General features: G+C 43.7%; 1 protein-coding gene and 1 long non-coding RNA gene across 2 annotated transcripts; both read right to left on the reverse strand.

Moving 5' to 3' along the window:
* Positions 1-712: 712 nt before the first annotated feature.
* Positions 713-2,648, reverse strand: LOC144134607 (uncharacterized). Its single transcript, XR_013315167.1, has 4 exons — positions 2,587-2,648; positions 1,463-1,525; positions 1,089-1,151; positions 713-776 (listed from the first exon to the last, which is right to left on the reverse strand). It is a non-coding gene; the product is annotated as an uncharacterized LOC144134607 (long non-coding RNA).
* A 7,483-nt stretch (positions 2,649-10,131) lies between these two features.
* LOC144133750 (uncharacterized) lies at positions 10,132-14,967 on the reverse strand. Its single transcript, XM_077666871.1, has 10 exons — positions 14,938-14,967; positions 14,190-14,252; positions 13,816-13,878; positions 13,441-13,503; positions 12,319-12,381; positions 11,946-12,008; positions 11,572-11,634; positions 11,197-11,259; positions 10,823-10,885; positions 10,132-10,158 (listed from the first exon to the last, which is right to left on the reverse strand). The coding sequence occupies exons 1-10, from the start codon at positions 14,941-14,943 to the stop codon at positions 10,132-10,134; spliced, it is 537 nt and encodes a 178-aa protein (XP_077522997.1). The 5' UTR covers positions 14,944-14,967.
* Positions 14,968-15,267: the final 300 nt, after the last annotated feature.

Genomic DNA, 15,267 nt, shown 5'->3' on the forward strand with positions numbered 1-15,267 from the left:
TTGTGAAGCACGCTCGTTCTCTATCTCATGCCGGCAAGGCAAACCACCTTTTCACAACTCAGAGTTCCGAACACATGCAGAGCTCACAGATCAGTTGTAAATATCGTGTTTAGTATTTACTTATTCTCGATGACTAATAGCGACGGCAGCGAACTATCGTCTCCTTAGCAAACGTGAAACGACATCATTGTTGGTTCACGGGTTAATTATTATATACCTTCGGTATTTTTGAATTATTCGCCAGATGTATTTCAGGACATTGTGAGAAACATTGCTGAAGTGTTTTGTTCTGGCCCTAAAAAGGAAGCTACGTATTTCCTTGAAGTTTGTCGAGCTCACCTGCATCTGTTTCTCCAGGTCCGCAATTGTTTCCTTTTGTGAGGAACGCTCGTTGTCTAGCTCCTGCGGGCAAGACACGCCACCTTTTCTCAATACAGAGTTCTGAACGCATGCAGAGCTCACAGATCAGTTGTAAAGATCGTGTTTAGTAGTTACTTATTCGCGATGGCTAAAAGCGACGGCAGCGAACTATAGTCTCCTTAGAAAACGTGAAACGCCATCATTGTTGGTACACGGGTTAATTATTATAATCCTTCGGTATTTTTGAATTATTCGCCAGATGTATTTTATGCCATTGTGAGAAACATTAGTGAAGTGTTTTTTCGGGCCCGAAAAACGCAGCTACGTATTTCCTTGAAGTTTGTCGAGCTCACCTGCATCCGTTTCTCCAGGTCCGTAATTGTTTCCTTTTGAGAGGCGCGCTCCTTGTCTAGCTCCTGCGGGCAAGGGAAACCACCTTTTCGCAACACAGAGTTCCGAACGCATGCAGGGCTCACAGATCAGTTGTAAATATCGTGTTTAGTAATTACTTATCCCCGATGGCTAAAAGCGACGGCAGCGAACTATCGTCTCATTAGCAGAAGTGAATCGCCATCATTGTTGGTTCAGGGGTTAATTATAATAATCCTTCGGTATTTTTGAATTATTCACCAGATGTATTTTAGGACATTGCGAGAAACATTTATGAAGTGTTTTGTTCGGGCCATAAAAAGGAAGCTACGCATTTCCTTGAAGTTTGTCGAGCTCACCTGCATCTGCTCCTCCAGGTCCATAATTGTTTCCTTTTGTGAGGCACGCTCCTTGTCTAGCTCCTGCGGGCATGACACGCCACCTTTTCTCAACACAGAGTTCTGAACGCATGCAGAGGTCACAGATCAGTTGTAAAGATCGTGTTTAGTAGTTACTTATTCCCGATGGCTAAAAGCGACGGCAGCGGGCTATAGTCTCCTTAGCAAACGTGAAACGCCATCATTGTTGGTACACGGGTTAAGTATTATATACCTTCGGTATTTTTGAATTATTCGCGAGATGTATTTCATGACGTTGTGAGGAACATTACTGAAGTGTTTTTTACGGGCCCTAAAAAGGCAGCTGCGCATTTCCTTGAAGTTGACGAGCTCACCGGCATCTGTTTCTCCAGGTCCGCAATTGATTCCTTTTGGTAGGCACGCTCCTTGTCTAGCTCCTGCGGGCATGACACACCACCTTTTCGCAGCACAGTTCCGAACGCATGCAGAGCTCACAGATCAGTTGTAAATATCGTGTTTAGTAGTTACTTATTCCCGATGGCTAAAAGCGACGGCAGCGAATTATCGTCTCCTTAGCAAACGTGAAACGCCATCATTGTTGGTTCACGGGTTAATTATTATAATCCTTCGGTAGTTTGTATTATTCGCCAGATGTACTTCAGGACATTGGGAGAAACATTGCTGAAGTGTTTTTTTTTCGGGCCCTAAAAAGGAAGCTACGCATTTCCTTAAAGATTGTCGAGCTCACCTGCATCTGTTTCTCCAGGTCCGCAATTGTTTCCTTTTGCGAAGCACGCTCGTTGTCTAGCTCATGCCGGCAAGGCACACCACCTTCTCTGAACTCAGAGTTCCGAACACATGCAGAGCTCACAGATCAGTTGTAAATATCGTGTTTAGTAGTTACTTATTCCCGGTGGCTAAAGGCGACGGCAGCGAACTATCGTCTCCTTAGCAAACGTGAAACGCCATCATTGTTGGTTCACGGGTTAATTATTATAATCCTTCGGTATTATTGTATTATTCGCCAGATTGATTTAAGGACATTGTGAGAAACATTGCTGAAGTGTTTTTTTCGGGCCCTAAAAAGGAATCTACGCATTTCCTTGAAGTTTGTCGTGCTCACCTGCATCTGTTTCTCCATGTCCGCAATTGTTTCCTTTAGTGAAGCACGCTCGTTCTCTAGCTCATGCCGGCAAGGCAAACCACCTTTTCTCAACTCAGAGTTCCGAACACATGCAGAGCTCACAGATCAGTTGTAAATATCGTGTTTAGTATTTACTTATTCTCGATGACTAATAACGACGGCAGCGAACTATCGTCTCCTTAGCAAACGTGAAACGCCATCATTGTTGGTTCACGGGTTAATTATTATATACCTTCGGTATTTTTGAATTATTCGCCAGATGTATTTCAGGACATTGTGAGAAACATTGCTGAAGTGTTTTGTTCTGGCCCTAAAAAGGAAGCTACGTATTTCCTTGAAGTTTGTCGAGCTCACCTGCTTCTGTTTCTCCAGGTCTGTAATTGTTTCCTTTTGTGAGGCACGCTCCTTGTCTAGCTCCTGCGGGCAAGGCACATTACCTTTCCGCAACACAGAGTTCCGAGCGCATGCAGAGCTCACAGATCAATTGTAAATGTCGCGTTTAGTAGTTATTTATTCGCGATGGCTAAAAGCGACGGCAGCGAACTATCGTCTCCTTAGTAAACGTGAAACGCCATCATTGTTAATTCACGGGTTAATTATTATAATCCTTCGGTATTTTTGAATTATTCGCCAGATGTATTTTAGGACATTGTGAGAAACATTCGGAAGTGTTTTGTTCGGGCCCTAAAAAGGAAGCTACGCATTTCCTTGAAGTTTGTCGAGCTCACCTGCATCTGTTTCTCCCGGTCCGCAATTGTTTCCTTTAGTGAGGCACGCTCCTTGTCTAGCTCTTGCGGGGAAGGCACACCACCTTTTCGCAACACAGGGTTCCGAACGCATGCAGAGCTCGCAGATCAGTTGTAAATATCGTGTTTAGTAATTACTTATTCCCGATGGATAAAAGCGACCGCAGCGAACTGTCGTCTCCTTAGCAAACGTGAAACGCCATCAATGTTGGTTCACGGGTTAATAATTATATTCCTTCGGTATTTTTGAATTATTCGCCAGATGTATTTTGGGACATTGTGAGAAACCTGGCTAAAGTGTTTTTTTCGGGCCCTAAAAAGGAAGCTACTCATTTCCTTAAAGATTGTCGAGCTCACCTGCATCTGTTTCTCCAGGTCCGCAATTGTTTCCTTTTGTGAAGCACGCTCGTTGTCTAGCTCATGCCGGCAAGGCACACCACCTTTTCTCAACTCAGAGTTCCGAACACATGCAGAGCTCACAGAACAGTTGTAAATATCGTGTTTAGTAGTTACTTATTCCCGATGGCTAAAGGCGACGGCACCGAACTATCGTCTCCTTAGAAAACGTGAAACGCCATCATTGTTGGTTCATGGGTTAATTATTATAATCCTTCGGTATTTTTGTATTTTTCGCCAGATTTACTTAAGGACATTGTGAGAAACCTTGCTGAAGTGTTTTGTTCGGGCCATAAAAAGGAAGCTACGCATTTCCTTGAAGTTTGTCGAGCTCACCTGCATCTGCTTCTCCAGGTCCATAATTGTTTCCTTTTGTGAGGCACGCTCCTTGTCTAGCTCCTGCCGGCATGATACGCCACCTTTTTTCAACACAGAGTTCTGAACGCATGCAGAGCTCACAGATCAGTTGTAAAGATCGTGTTTAGTAGTTACTTATTCCCGATGGCTAAAAGCGACGGCAGCGATTTATAGTCTCCTTAGCAAACGTGAAACGCCATCATTGTTGGTACACGTGTTAATTATTATAATCCTTCGGTAATTTTGAATTATTCGCCAGATGTATTTTATGACATTGTGAGAAACATTAGTGAAGTGTTTTTTCGGGCACGAAAAACGCAGCAACGTATTTCCTTGAAGTTTGTAGAGCTCACCTGTATCTGTTTCTCCAGGTCCGTAATTGTTTCCTTTTGAGAGGCACGCTCCTTGTCTAGCTCCTGCGGGCAAGGGAAACCACCTTTTCGCAACACAGAGTTCCGAACGCATGCAGGGCTCACAGATCAGTTGTAAATATCGTGTTTAGTAATTACTTATCTCCGATGGCTAAAAGCGACGGCAGCGAACTATCGTCTCATTAGCAGACGTGAATCGCCATCATTGTTGGTTCAGGAGTTAATTATAATAATCCTTCGGTATTTTTGAATTATTCGCGAGATGTATTTTATGACGTTGTGAGGAACATTACTGAAGTGTTTTTACGGGCCCTAAAAAGGCAGCTGCGCATTTCCTTGAAGTTGACGAGCTCACCGGCATCTGTTTCTCCAGGTCCGCAATTGATTCCTTTTGGTAGGCACGCTCCTTGTCTAGCTCCTGCGGGCATGACACACCAGCTTTTCGCAGCACAGTTCCGAATGCATGCAGAGCTCACAGATCAGTTGTAAATATCGTGTTTAGTAGTTACTTATTCCCGATGGCTAAAAGCGACGGCAGCGAATTATCGTTTCCTTAGCAAGCGTGAAACGCCATCATTGTTGGTTCACGGGTTAATTATTATAATCCTTCGGTATTTTTGTATTATTCGCCAGATGTACTTCAGGACATTGTGAGAAACATTGCTGAAGTGTTTTTTTTTTCGGGCCCTAAAAAGGAAGCTACGCATTTCCTTAAAGATTGTCGATCTCACCTGCATCTGTTTCTCCAGGTCCGCGATTGTTTCCTTTTGTAAAGCACGCTTGTTGTCTAGCTCATGCCGGCAAGGCACACCACCTTTTCTCAACTCAGAGTTCCGAACACATGCAGAGCTCACAGAACAGTTGTAAATATCGTGTTTAGTAGTTACTTATTCCCGGTGGCTTAAGGCGACGGCAGCGAACTATCGTCTCCTTAGCAAACGTGAAACGCCATCATTGTTGGTTCACGGGTTAATTATTATAATCCTTCGGTATTTTTGTATTATTCGCCAGATTTACTTAAGGACATTGTGAGAAACATTGCTGAAGTGTTTTTTTCGGGCCCTAAAAAGGAATCTACGCATTTCCTTGAAGTTTGTCGAGCTCACCTGCATCTGTTTCTCCAGGTCCGCAATTGTTTCCTTTTGTGAGGAACGCTCGTTGTCTAGCTCCTGCGGGCATGACACACCACCTTTTCGCAGCACAGTTCCGAATGCATGCAGAGCACACAGATCAGTTGTAAATATCGTGTTTAGTAGTTACTTATTCCCGATGGCTAAAAGCGACGGCAGCGAATTATCGTTTCCTTAGCAAGCGTGAAACGCCATCATTGTTGGTTCACGGGTTAATTATTATAATCCTTCGGTATTTTTGTATTATTCGCCAGATGTACTTCAGGACATTGTGAGAAACATTGCTGAAGTGTTTTTTTTTTCGGGCCCTAAAAAGGAAGCTACGCATTTCCTTAAAGATTGTCGATCTCACCTGCATCTGTTTCTCCAGGTCCGCGATTGTTTCCTTTTGTAAAGCACGCTTGTTGTCTAGCTCATGCCGGCAAGGCACACCACCTTTTCTCAACTCAGAGTTCCGAACACATGCAGAGCTCACAGAACAGTTGTAAATATCGTGTTTAGTAGTTACTTATTCCCGGTGGCTTAAGGCGACGGCAGCGAACTATCGTCTCCTTAGCAAACGTGAAACGCCATCATTGTTGGTTCACGGGTTAATTATTATAATCCTTCGGTATTTTTGTATTATTCGCCAGATTTACTTAAGGACATTGTGAGAAACATTGCTGAAGTGTTTTTTTCGGGCCCTAAAAAGGAATCTACGCATTTCCTTGAAGTTTGTCGAGCTCACCTGCATCTGTTTCTCCAGGTCCGCAATTGTTTCCTTTTGTGAGGAACGCTCGTTGTCTAGCTCCTGCGGGCATGACACACCACCTTTTCGCAGCACAGTTCCGAATGCATGCAGAGCACACAGATCAGTTGTAAATATCGTGTTTAGTAGTTACTTATTCCCGATGGCTAAAAGCGACGGCAGCGAATTATCGTCTCCTTAGCAAGCGTGAAACGCCATCATTGTTGGTTCACGGGTTAATTATTATAATCCTTCGGTATTTTTGTATTATTCGCCAGATTTACTTAAGGACATTGTGAGAAACATTGCTGAAGTGTTTTTTTCGGGACCTAAAAGGAAGCTACGCATTTCCTTAAAGATTGTCGAGCTCACCTGCATCTGTTTCTCCAGGTCCGCAATTGTTTCCTTTTGTGAGGAACGCTCGTTGTCTAGCTCCTGCGGGTAAGACACGCCACCTTTTCTCAATACAGAGTTCTGAACGCATGCAGAGCTCACAGATCAGTTGTAAAGATCGTGTTTAGTAGTTACTTATTCGCGATGGCTAAAAGCGACGGCAGCGAACTATAGTCTCCTTAGAAAACGTGAAACGCCATCATTGTTGGTACACGGGTTAATTATTATAATCCTTCGGTATTTTTGAATTATTCGCGAGATGTATTTCATGACGTTGTGAGGAACATTACTGAAGTGTTTTTTACGGGCCCTAAAAAGGCAGCTGCGCATTTCCTTGAAGTTGACGAGCTCACCGGCATCGGTTTCTCCAGGTCCGCAATTGATTCCTTTTGGTAGGCACGCTCCTTGTCTAGCTCCTGCGGGCATGACACACCACCTTTTCGCAGCACAGTTCCGAACGCATGCAGAGCTCACAGATCAGTTGTAAATATCGTGTTTAGTAGTTACTTATTCCCGATGGCTAAAAGCGACGGCAGCGAATTATCGTCTCCTTAGCAAACGTGAAACGCCATCATTGTTGGTTCACGGGTTAATTATTATAATCCTTCGGTATTTTGTATTATTCGCCAGATGTACTTCAGGACATTGGGAGAAACATTGCTGAAGTGTTTTTTTTCGGGCCCTAAAAAGGAAGCTACGCATTTCCTTGAAGATTGTCGAGCTCACCTGCATCTGTTTCTCCAGGTCCGCAATTGTTTCCTTTTGCGAAGCACGCTCGTTGTCTAGCTCATGCCGGCAAGGCACACCACCTTCTCTCAACTCAGAGTTCCGAACACATGCAGAGCTCACAGATCAGTTGTAAATATCGTGTTTAGTAGTTACTTATTCCCGGTGGCTAAAGGCGACGGCAGCGAACTATCGTCTCCTTAGCAAACGTGAAACGCCATCATTGTTGGTTCACGGGTTAATTATTATAATCCTTCGGTATTATTGTATTATTCGCCAGATTGATTTAAGGACATTGTGAGAAACATTGCTGAAGTGTTTTTTTCGGGCCCTAAAAAGGAATCTACGCATTTCCTTGAAGTTTGTCGTGCTCACCTGCATCTGTTTCTCCATGTCCGCAATTGTTTCCTTTAGTGAAGCACGCTCGTTCTCTAGCTCATGCCGGCAAGGCAAACCACCTTTTCTCAACTCAGAGTTCCGAACACATGCAGAGCTCACAGATCAGTTGTAAATATCGTGTTTAGTATTTACTTATTCTCGATGACTAATAACGACGGCAGCGAACTATCGTCTCCTTAGCAAACGTGAAACGCCATCATTGTTGGTTCACGGGTTAATTATTATATACCTTCGGTATTTTTGAATTATTCGCCAGATGTATTTCAGGACATTGTGAGAAACATTGCTGAAGTGTTTTGTTCTGGCCCTAAAAAGGAAGCTACGTATTTCCTTGAAGTTTGTCGAGCTCACCTGCTTCTGTTTCTCCAGGTCTGTAATTGTTTCCTTTTGTGAGGCACGCTCCTTGTCTAGCTCCTGCGGGCAAGGCACATTACCTTTCCGCAACACAGAGTTCCGAGCGCATGCAGAGCTCACAGATCAGTTGTAAATATCGCGTTTAGTAGTTATTTATTCGCGATGGCTAAAAGCGACGGCAGCGAACTATCGTCTCCTTAGTAAACGTGAAACGCCATCATTGTTAATTCACGGGTTAATTATTATAATCCTTCGGTATTTTTGAATTATTCGCCAGATGTATTTTAGGACATTGTGAGAAACATTCGGAAGTGTTTTGTTCGGGCCCTAAAAAGGAAGCTACGCATTTCCTTGAAGTTTGTCGAGCTCACCTGCATCTGTTTCTCCCGGTCCGCAATTGTTTCCTTTAGTGAGGCACGCTCCTTGTCTAGCTCTTGCGGGGAAGGCACACCACCTTTTCGCAACACAGGGTTCCGAACGCATGCAGAGCTCGCAGATCAGTTGTAAATATCGTGTTTAGTAATTACTTATTCCCGCTGGCTAAAAGCGACCGCAGCGAACTGTCGTCTCCTTAGCAAACGTGAAACGCCATCAATGTTGGTTCACGGGTTAATAATTATATTCCTTCGGTATTTTTGAATTATTCGCCAGATGTATTTTGGGACATTGTGAGAAACCTGGCTAAAGTATTTTTTTCGGGCCCTAAAAAGGAAGCTACTCATTTCCTTAAAGATTGTCGAGCTCACCTGCATCTGTTTCTCCAGGTCCGCAATTGTTTCCTTTTGTGAAGCACGCTCGTTGTCTAGCTCATGCCGGCAAGGCACACCACCTTTTCTCAACTCAGAGTTCCGAACACATGCAGAGCTCACAGAACAGTTGTAAATATCGTGTTTAGTAGTTACTTATTCCCGATGGCTAAAGGCGACGGCACCGAACTATCGTCTCCTTAGAAAACGTGAAACGCCATCATTGTTGGTTCATGGGTTAATTATTATAATCCTTCGGTATTTTTGTATTTTTCGCCAGATTTACTTAAGGACATTGTGAGAAACCTTGCTGAAGTGTTTTGTTCGGGCCATAAAAAGGAAGCTACGCATTTCCTTGAAGTTTGTCGAGCTCACCTGCATCTGCTTCTCCAAGTCCATAATTGTTTCCTTTTGTGAGGCACGCTCCTTGTCTAGCTCCTGCCGGCATGATACGCCACCTTTTTTCAACACAGAGTTCTGAACGCATGCAGAGCTCACAGATCAGTTGTAAAGATCGTGTTTAGTAGTTACTTATTCCCGATGGCTAAAAGCGACGGCAGCGATTTATAGTCTCCTTAGCAAACGTGAAACGCCATCATTGTTGGTACACGGGTTAATTATTATAATCCTTCGGTAATTTTGAATTATTCGCCAGATGTATTTTATGACATTGTGAGAAACATTAGTGAAGTGTTTTTTCGGGCACGAAAAACGCAGCAACGTATTTCCTTGAAGTTTGTCGAGCTCACCTGTATCTGTTTCTCCAGGTCCGTAATTGTTTCCTTTTGAGAGGCACGCTCCTTGTCTAGCTCCTGCGGGCAAGGGAAACCACCTTTTCGCAACACAGAGTTCCGAACGCATGCAGGGCTCACAGATCAGTTGTAAATATCGTGTTTAGTAATTACTTATCTCCGATGGCTAAAAGCGACGGCAGCGAACTATCGTCTCATTAGCAGACGTGAATCGCCATCATTGTTGGTTCAGGAGTTAATTATAATAATCCTTCGGTATTTTTGAATTATTCGCGAGATGTATTTTATGACGTTGTGAGGAACATTACTGAAGTGTTTTTACGGGCCCTAAAAAGGCAGCTGCGCATTTCCTTGAAGTTGACGAGCTCACCGGCATCTGTTTCTCCAGGTCCGCAATTGATTCCTTTTGGTAGGCACGCTCCTTGTCTAGCTCCTGCGGGCATGACACACCAGCTTTTCGCAGCACAGTTCCGAATGCATGCAGAGCTCACAGATCAGTTGTAAATATCGTGTTTAGTAGTTACTTATTCCCGATGGCTAAAAGCGACGGCAGCGAATTATCGTTTCCTTAGCAAGCGTGAAACGCCATCATTGTTGGTTCACGGGTTAATTATTATAATCCTTCGGTATTTTTGTATTATTCGCCAGATGTACTTCAGGACATTGTGAGAAACATTGCTGAAGTGTTTTTTTTTTCGGGCCCTAAAAAGGAAGCTACGCATTTCCTTAAAGATTGTCGATCTCACCTGCATCTGTTTCTCCAGGTCCGCGATTGTTTCCTTTTGTAAAGCACGCTTGTTGTCTAGCTCATGCCGGCAAGGCACACCACCTTTTCTCAACTCAGAGTTCCGAACACATGCAGAGCTCACAGAACAGTTGTAAATATCGTGTTTAGTAGTTACTTATTCCCGGTGGCTTAAGGCGACGGCAGCGAACTATCGTCTCCTTAGCAAACGTGAAACGCCATCATTGTTGGTTCACGGGTTAATTATTATAATCCTTCGGTATTTTTGTAATATTCGCCAGATTTACTTAAGGACATTGTGAGAAACATTGCTGAAGTGTTTTTTTCGGGCCCTAAAAAGGAATCTACGCATTTCCTTGAAGTTTGTCGAGCTCACCTGCATCTGTTTCTCCAGGTCCGCAATTGTTTCCTTTTGTGAGGAACGCTCGTTGTCTAGCTCCTGCGGGCATGACACACCACCTTTTCGCAGCACAGTTCCGAATGCATGCAGAGCACACAGATCAGTTGTAAATATCGTGTTTAGTAGTTACTTATTCCCGATGGCTAAAAGCGACGGCAGCGAATTATCGTCTCCTTAGCAAGCGTGAAACGCCATCATTGTTGGTTCACGGGTTAATTATTATAATCCTTCGGTATTTTTGTATTATTCGCCAGATTTACTTAAGGACATTGTGAGAAACATTGCTGAAGTGTTTTTTTCGGGACCTAAAAGGAAGCTACGCATTTCCTTAAAGATTGTCGAGCTCACCTGCATCTGTTTCTCCAGGTCCGCAATTGTTTCCTTTTGTGAGGAACGCTCGTTGTCTAGCTCCTGCGGGTAAGACACGCCACCTTTTCTCAATACAGAGTTCTGAACGCATGCAGAGCTCACAGATCAGTTGTAAAGATCGTGTTTAGTAGTTACTTATTCGCGATGGCTAAAAGCGACGGCAGCGAACTATAGTCTCCTTAGAAAACGTGAAACGCCATCATTGTTGGTACACGGGTTAATTATTATAATCCTTCGGTATTTTTGAATTATTCGCCAGATGTATTTTATGCCATTGTGAGAAACATTAGTGAAGTGTTTTTTCGGGCCCGAAAAACGCAGCTACGTATTTCCTTGAAGTTTGTCGAGCTCACCTGCATCTGTTTCTCCAGGTCCGTAATTGTTTCCTTTTGAGAGGCGCGCTCCTTGTCTAGCTCCTGCGGGCAAGGGAAACCACCTTTTCGCTACACAGAGTTCCGAACGCATGCAGGGCTCACAGATCAGTTGTAAATATCGTGTTTAGTAATTACTTATCCCCGATAGCTAAAAGCGACGGCAGCGAACTATCGTCTCATTAGCAGAAGTGAATCGCCATCATTGTTGGTTCAGGGGTTAATTATAATAATCCTTCGGTATTTTTGAATTATTCACCAGATGTATTTTAGGACATTGCGAGAAACATTTATGAAGTGTTTTGTTCGGGCCATAAAAAGGAAGCTACGCATTTCCTTGAAGTTTGTCGAGCTCACCTGCATCTGCTCCTCCAGGTCCATAATTGTTTCCTTTTGTGAGGCACGCTCCTTGTCTAGCTCCTGCGGGCATGACACGCCACCTTTTCTCAACACAGAGTTCTGAACGCATGCAGAGCTCACAGATCAGTTGTAAAGATCTTGTTTAGTAGTTACTTATTCCCGATGGCTAAAAGCGACGGCAGCGGACTATAGTCTCCTTAGCAAACGTGAAACGCCATCATTGTTGGTACACGTGTTATGTATTATATACCTTCGGTATTTTGGAATTATTCGCGAGATGTATTTTATGACGTTGTGAGGAACATTACTGAAGTGTTTTTTACGGGCCCTAAAAAGGCAGCTGCGCATTTCCTTGAAGTTGACGAGCTCACCGGCATCTGTTTCTCCAGGTCCGCAATTGATTCCTTTTGGTAGGCACGCTCCTTGTCTAGCTCCTGCGGGCATGACACACCACCTTTTCGCAGCACAGTTCCGAACGCATGCAGAGCTCACAGATCAGTTGTAAATATCGTGTTTAGTAGTTACTTATTCCCGATGGCTAAAAGCGACGGCAGCAAATTATCGTCTCCTTAGCAAACGTGAAACGCCATCATTGTTGGTTCACGGGTTAATTATTGTAATCCTTCGGTATTTTTGTATTATTCGCCAGATGTACTTCAGGACATTGTGAGAAACATTGCTGAAGTGTTTTTTTCGGGCCCTAAAAAGGAATCTACGCATTTCCTTGAAGTTTGTCGTGCTCACCTGCATCTGTTTCTCCAAGTCCGCAATTGTTTCCTTTTGTGAGGAACGCTCCTTGTCTAGCACCTGCGGGCAAGACACGCCATCTTTTCTCAACACAGAGTCCTGAACGCATGCAGAGCTCACAGATCAGTTGTAAAGATCGTGTTTAGTAGTTACTTATTCCCGATGGCTAAAAGCGACAGCAGCGAACTATAGTCTCCTTAGCAATCGTGAAACGCCATTATTGTTGGTACATGGGTTAAGTATTATATACCTTCGGTATTTTTGAATTATTCGCAAGATGTATTTTATGACGTTGTGAGGAACATTACTGAAGTGTTTTTACGGGCCCTAAAAAGGCAGCTGCGCATTTCCTTGAAGTTGTCGAGCTCACCGGCATCTGTTTCTCCAGGTCCGCAATTGTTTCCTTTTGTGAAGCACGCTCGTTCTCTATCTCATGCCGGCAAGGCAAACCACCTTTTCACAACTCAGAGTTCCGAACACATGCAGAGCTCACAGATCAGTTGTAAATATCGTGTTTAGTATTTACTTATTCTCGATGACTAATAGCGACGGCAGCGAACTATCGTCTCCTTAGCAAACGTGAAACGACATCATTGTTGGTTCACGGGTTAATTATTATATACCTTCGGTATTTTTGAATTATTCGCCAGATGTATTTCAGGACATTGTTAGAAACATTGCTGAAGTGTTTTGTTCTGGCCCTAAAAAGGAAGCTACGTATTTCCTTGAAGTTTGTCGAGCTCACCTGCATCTGTTTCTCCAGGTCCGCAATTGTTTCCTTTTGTGAGGAACGCTCGTTGTCTAGCTCCTGCGGGCAAGACACGCCACCTTTTCTCAATACAGAGTTCTGAACGCATGCAGAGCTCACAGATCAGTTGTAAAGATCGTGTTTAGTAGTTACTTATTCGCGATGGCTAAAAGCGACGGCAGCGAACTATAGTCTCCTTAGAAAACGTGAAACGCCATCATTGTTGGTACACGGGTTAATTATTATAATCCTTCGGTATTTTTGAATTATTCGCCAGATGTATTTTATGCCATTGTGAGAAACATTAGTGAAGTGTTTTTTCGGGCCCGAAAAACGCAGCTACGTATTTCCTTGAAGTTTGTCGAGCTCACCTGCATCTGTTTCTCCAGGTCCGTAATTGTTTCCTTTTGAGAGGCGCGCTCCTTGTCTAGCTCCTGCGGGCAAGGGAAACCACCTTTTCGCAACACAGAGTTCTGAACGCATGCAGGGCTCACAGATCAGTTGTAAATATCGTGTTTAGTAATTACTTATCCCCGATGGCTAAAAGCGACGGCAGCGAACTATCGTCTCATTAGCAGAAGTGAATCGCCATCATTGTTGGTTCAGGGGTTAATTATAATAATCCTTCGGTATTTTTGAATTATTCACCAGATGTATTTTAGGACATTGCGAGAAACATTTATGAAGTGTTTTGTTCGGGCCATAAAAAGGAAGCTACGCATTTCCTTGAAGTTTGTCGAGCTCACCTGCATCTGCTCCTCCAGGTCCATAATTGTTTCCTTTTGTGAGGCACGCTCCTTGTCTAGCTCCTGCGGGCATGACACGCCACCTTTTCTCAACACAGAGTTCTGAACGCATGCAGCGGTCACAGATCAGTTGTAAAGATCGTGTTTAGTAGTTACTTATTCCCGATGGCTAAAAGCGACGGCAGCGGGCTATAGTCTCCTTAGCAAACGTGAAACGCCATCATTGTTGGTACACGGGTTAAGTATTATATACCTTCGGTATTTTTGAATTATTCGCGAGATGTATTTCATGACGTTGTGAGGAACATTACTGAAGTGTTTTTTACGGGCCCTAAAAAGGCAGCTGCGCATTTCCTTGAAGTTGACGAGCTCACCGGCATCTGTTTCTCCAGGTCCGCAATTGATTCCTTTTGGTAGGCACGCTCCTTGTCTAGCTCCTGCGGGCATGACACACCACCTTTTCGCAGCACAGTTCCGAACGCATGCAGAGCTCACAGATCAGTTGTAAATATCGTGTTTAGTAGTTACTTATTCCCGATGGCTAAAAGCGACGGCAGCGAATTATCGTCTCCTTAGCAAACGTGAAACGCCATCATTGTTGGTTCACGGGTTAATTATTATAATCCTTCGGTATTTTGTATTATTCGCCAGATGTACTTCAGGACATTGGGAGAAACATTGCTGAAGTGTTTTTTTTCGGGCCCTAAAAAGGAAGCTACGCATTTCCTTAAAGATTGTCGAGCTCACCTGCATCTGTTTCTCCAGGTCCGCAATTGTTTCCTTTTGCGAAGCACGCTCGTTGTCTAGCTCATGCCGGCAAGGCACACCGCCTTCTCTCAACTCAGAGTTCCGAACACATGCAGAGCTCACAGATCAGTTGTAAATATCGTGTTTAGTAGTTACTTATTCCCGGTGGCTAAAGGCGACGGCAGCGAACTATCGTCTCCTTAGCAAACGTGAAACGCCATCATTGTTGGTTCACGGGTTAATTATTATAATCCTTCGGTATTATTGTATTATTCGCCAGATTGATTTAAGGACATTGTGAGAAACATTGCTGAAGTGTTTTTTTCGGGCCCTAAAAAGGAATCTACGCATTTCCTTGAAGTTTGTCGTGCTCACCTGCATCTGTTTCTCCAAGTCCGCAATTGTTTCCTTTAGTGAAGCACGCTCGTTCTCTAGCTCATGCCGGCAAGGCAAACCACCTTTTCTCAACTCAGAGTTCCGAACACATGCAGAGCTCACAGATCAGTTGTAAATATCGTGTTTAGTATTTACTTATTCTCGATGACTAATAGCGACGGCAGCGAACTATCGTCTCCTTAGCAAACGTGAAACGCCATCATTGTTGGTTCACGGGTTAATTATTATATACCTTCGGTATTTTTGAATTATTCGCCAGATGTATTTCAGGACATTGTGAGAAACATTGCTGAAGTGTTTTGTTCTGGC

Source organism: Amblyomma americanum, chromosome 5 (genome assembly GCF_052857255.1).
Source record: "Amblyomma americanum isolate KBUSLIRL-KWMA chromosome 5, ASM5285725v1, whole genome shotgun sequence".
Lineage (NCBI taxonomy): Eukaryota > Metazoa > Arthropoda > Arachnida > Ixodida > Ixodidae > Amblyomma > Amblyomma americanum.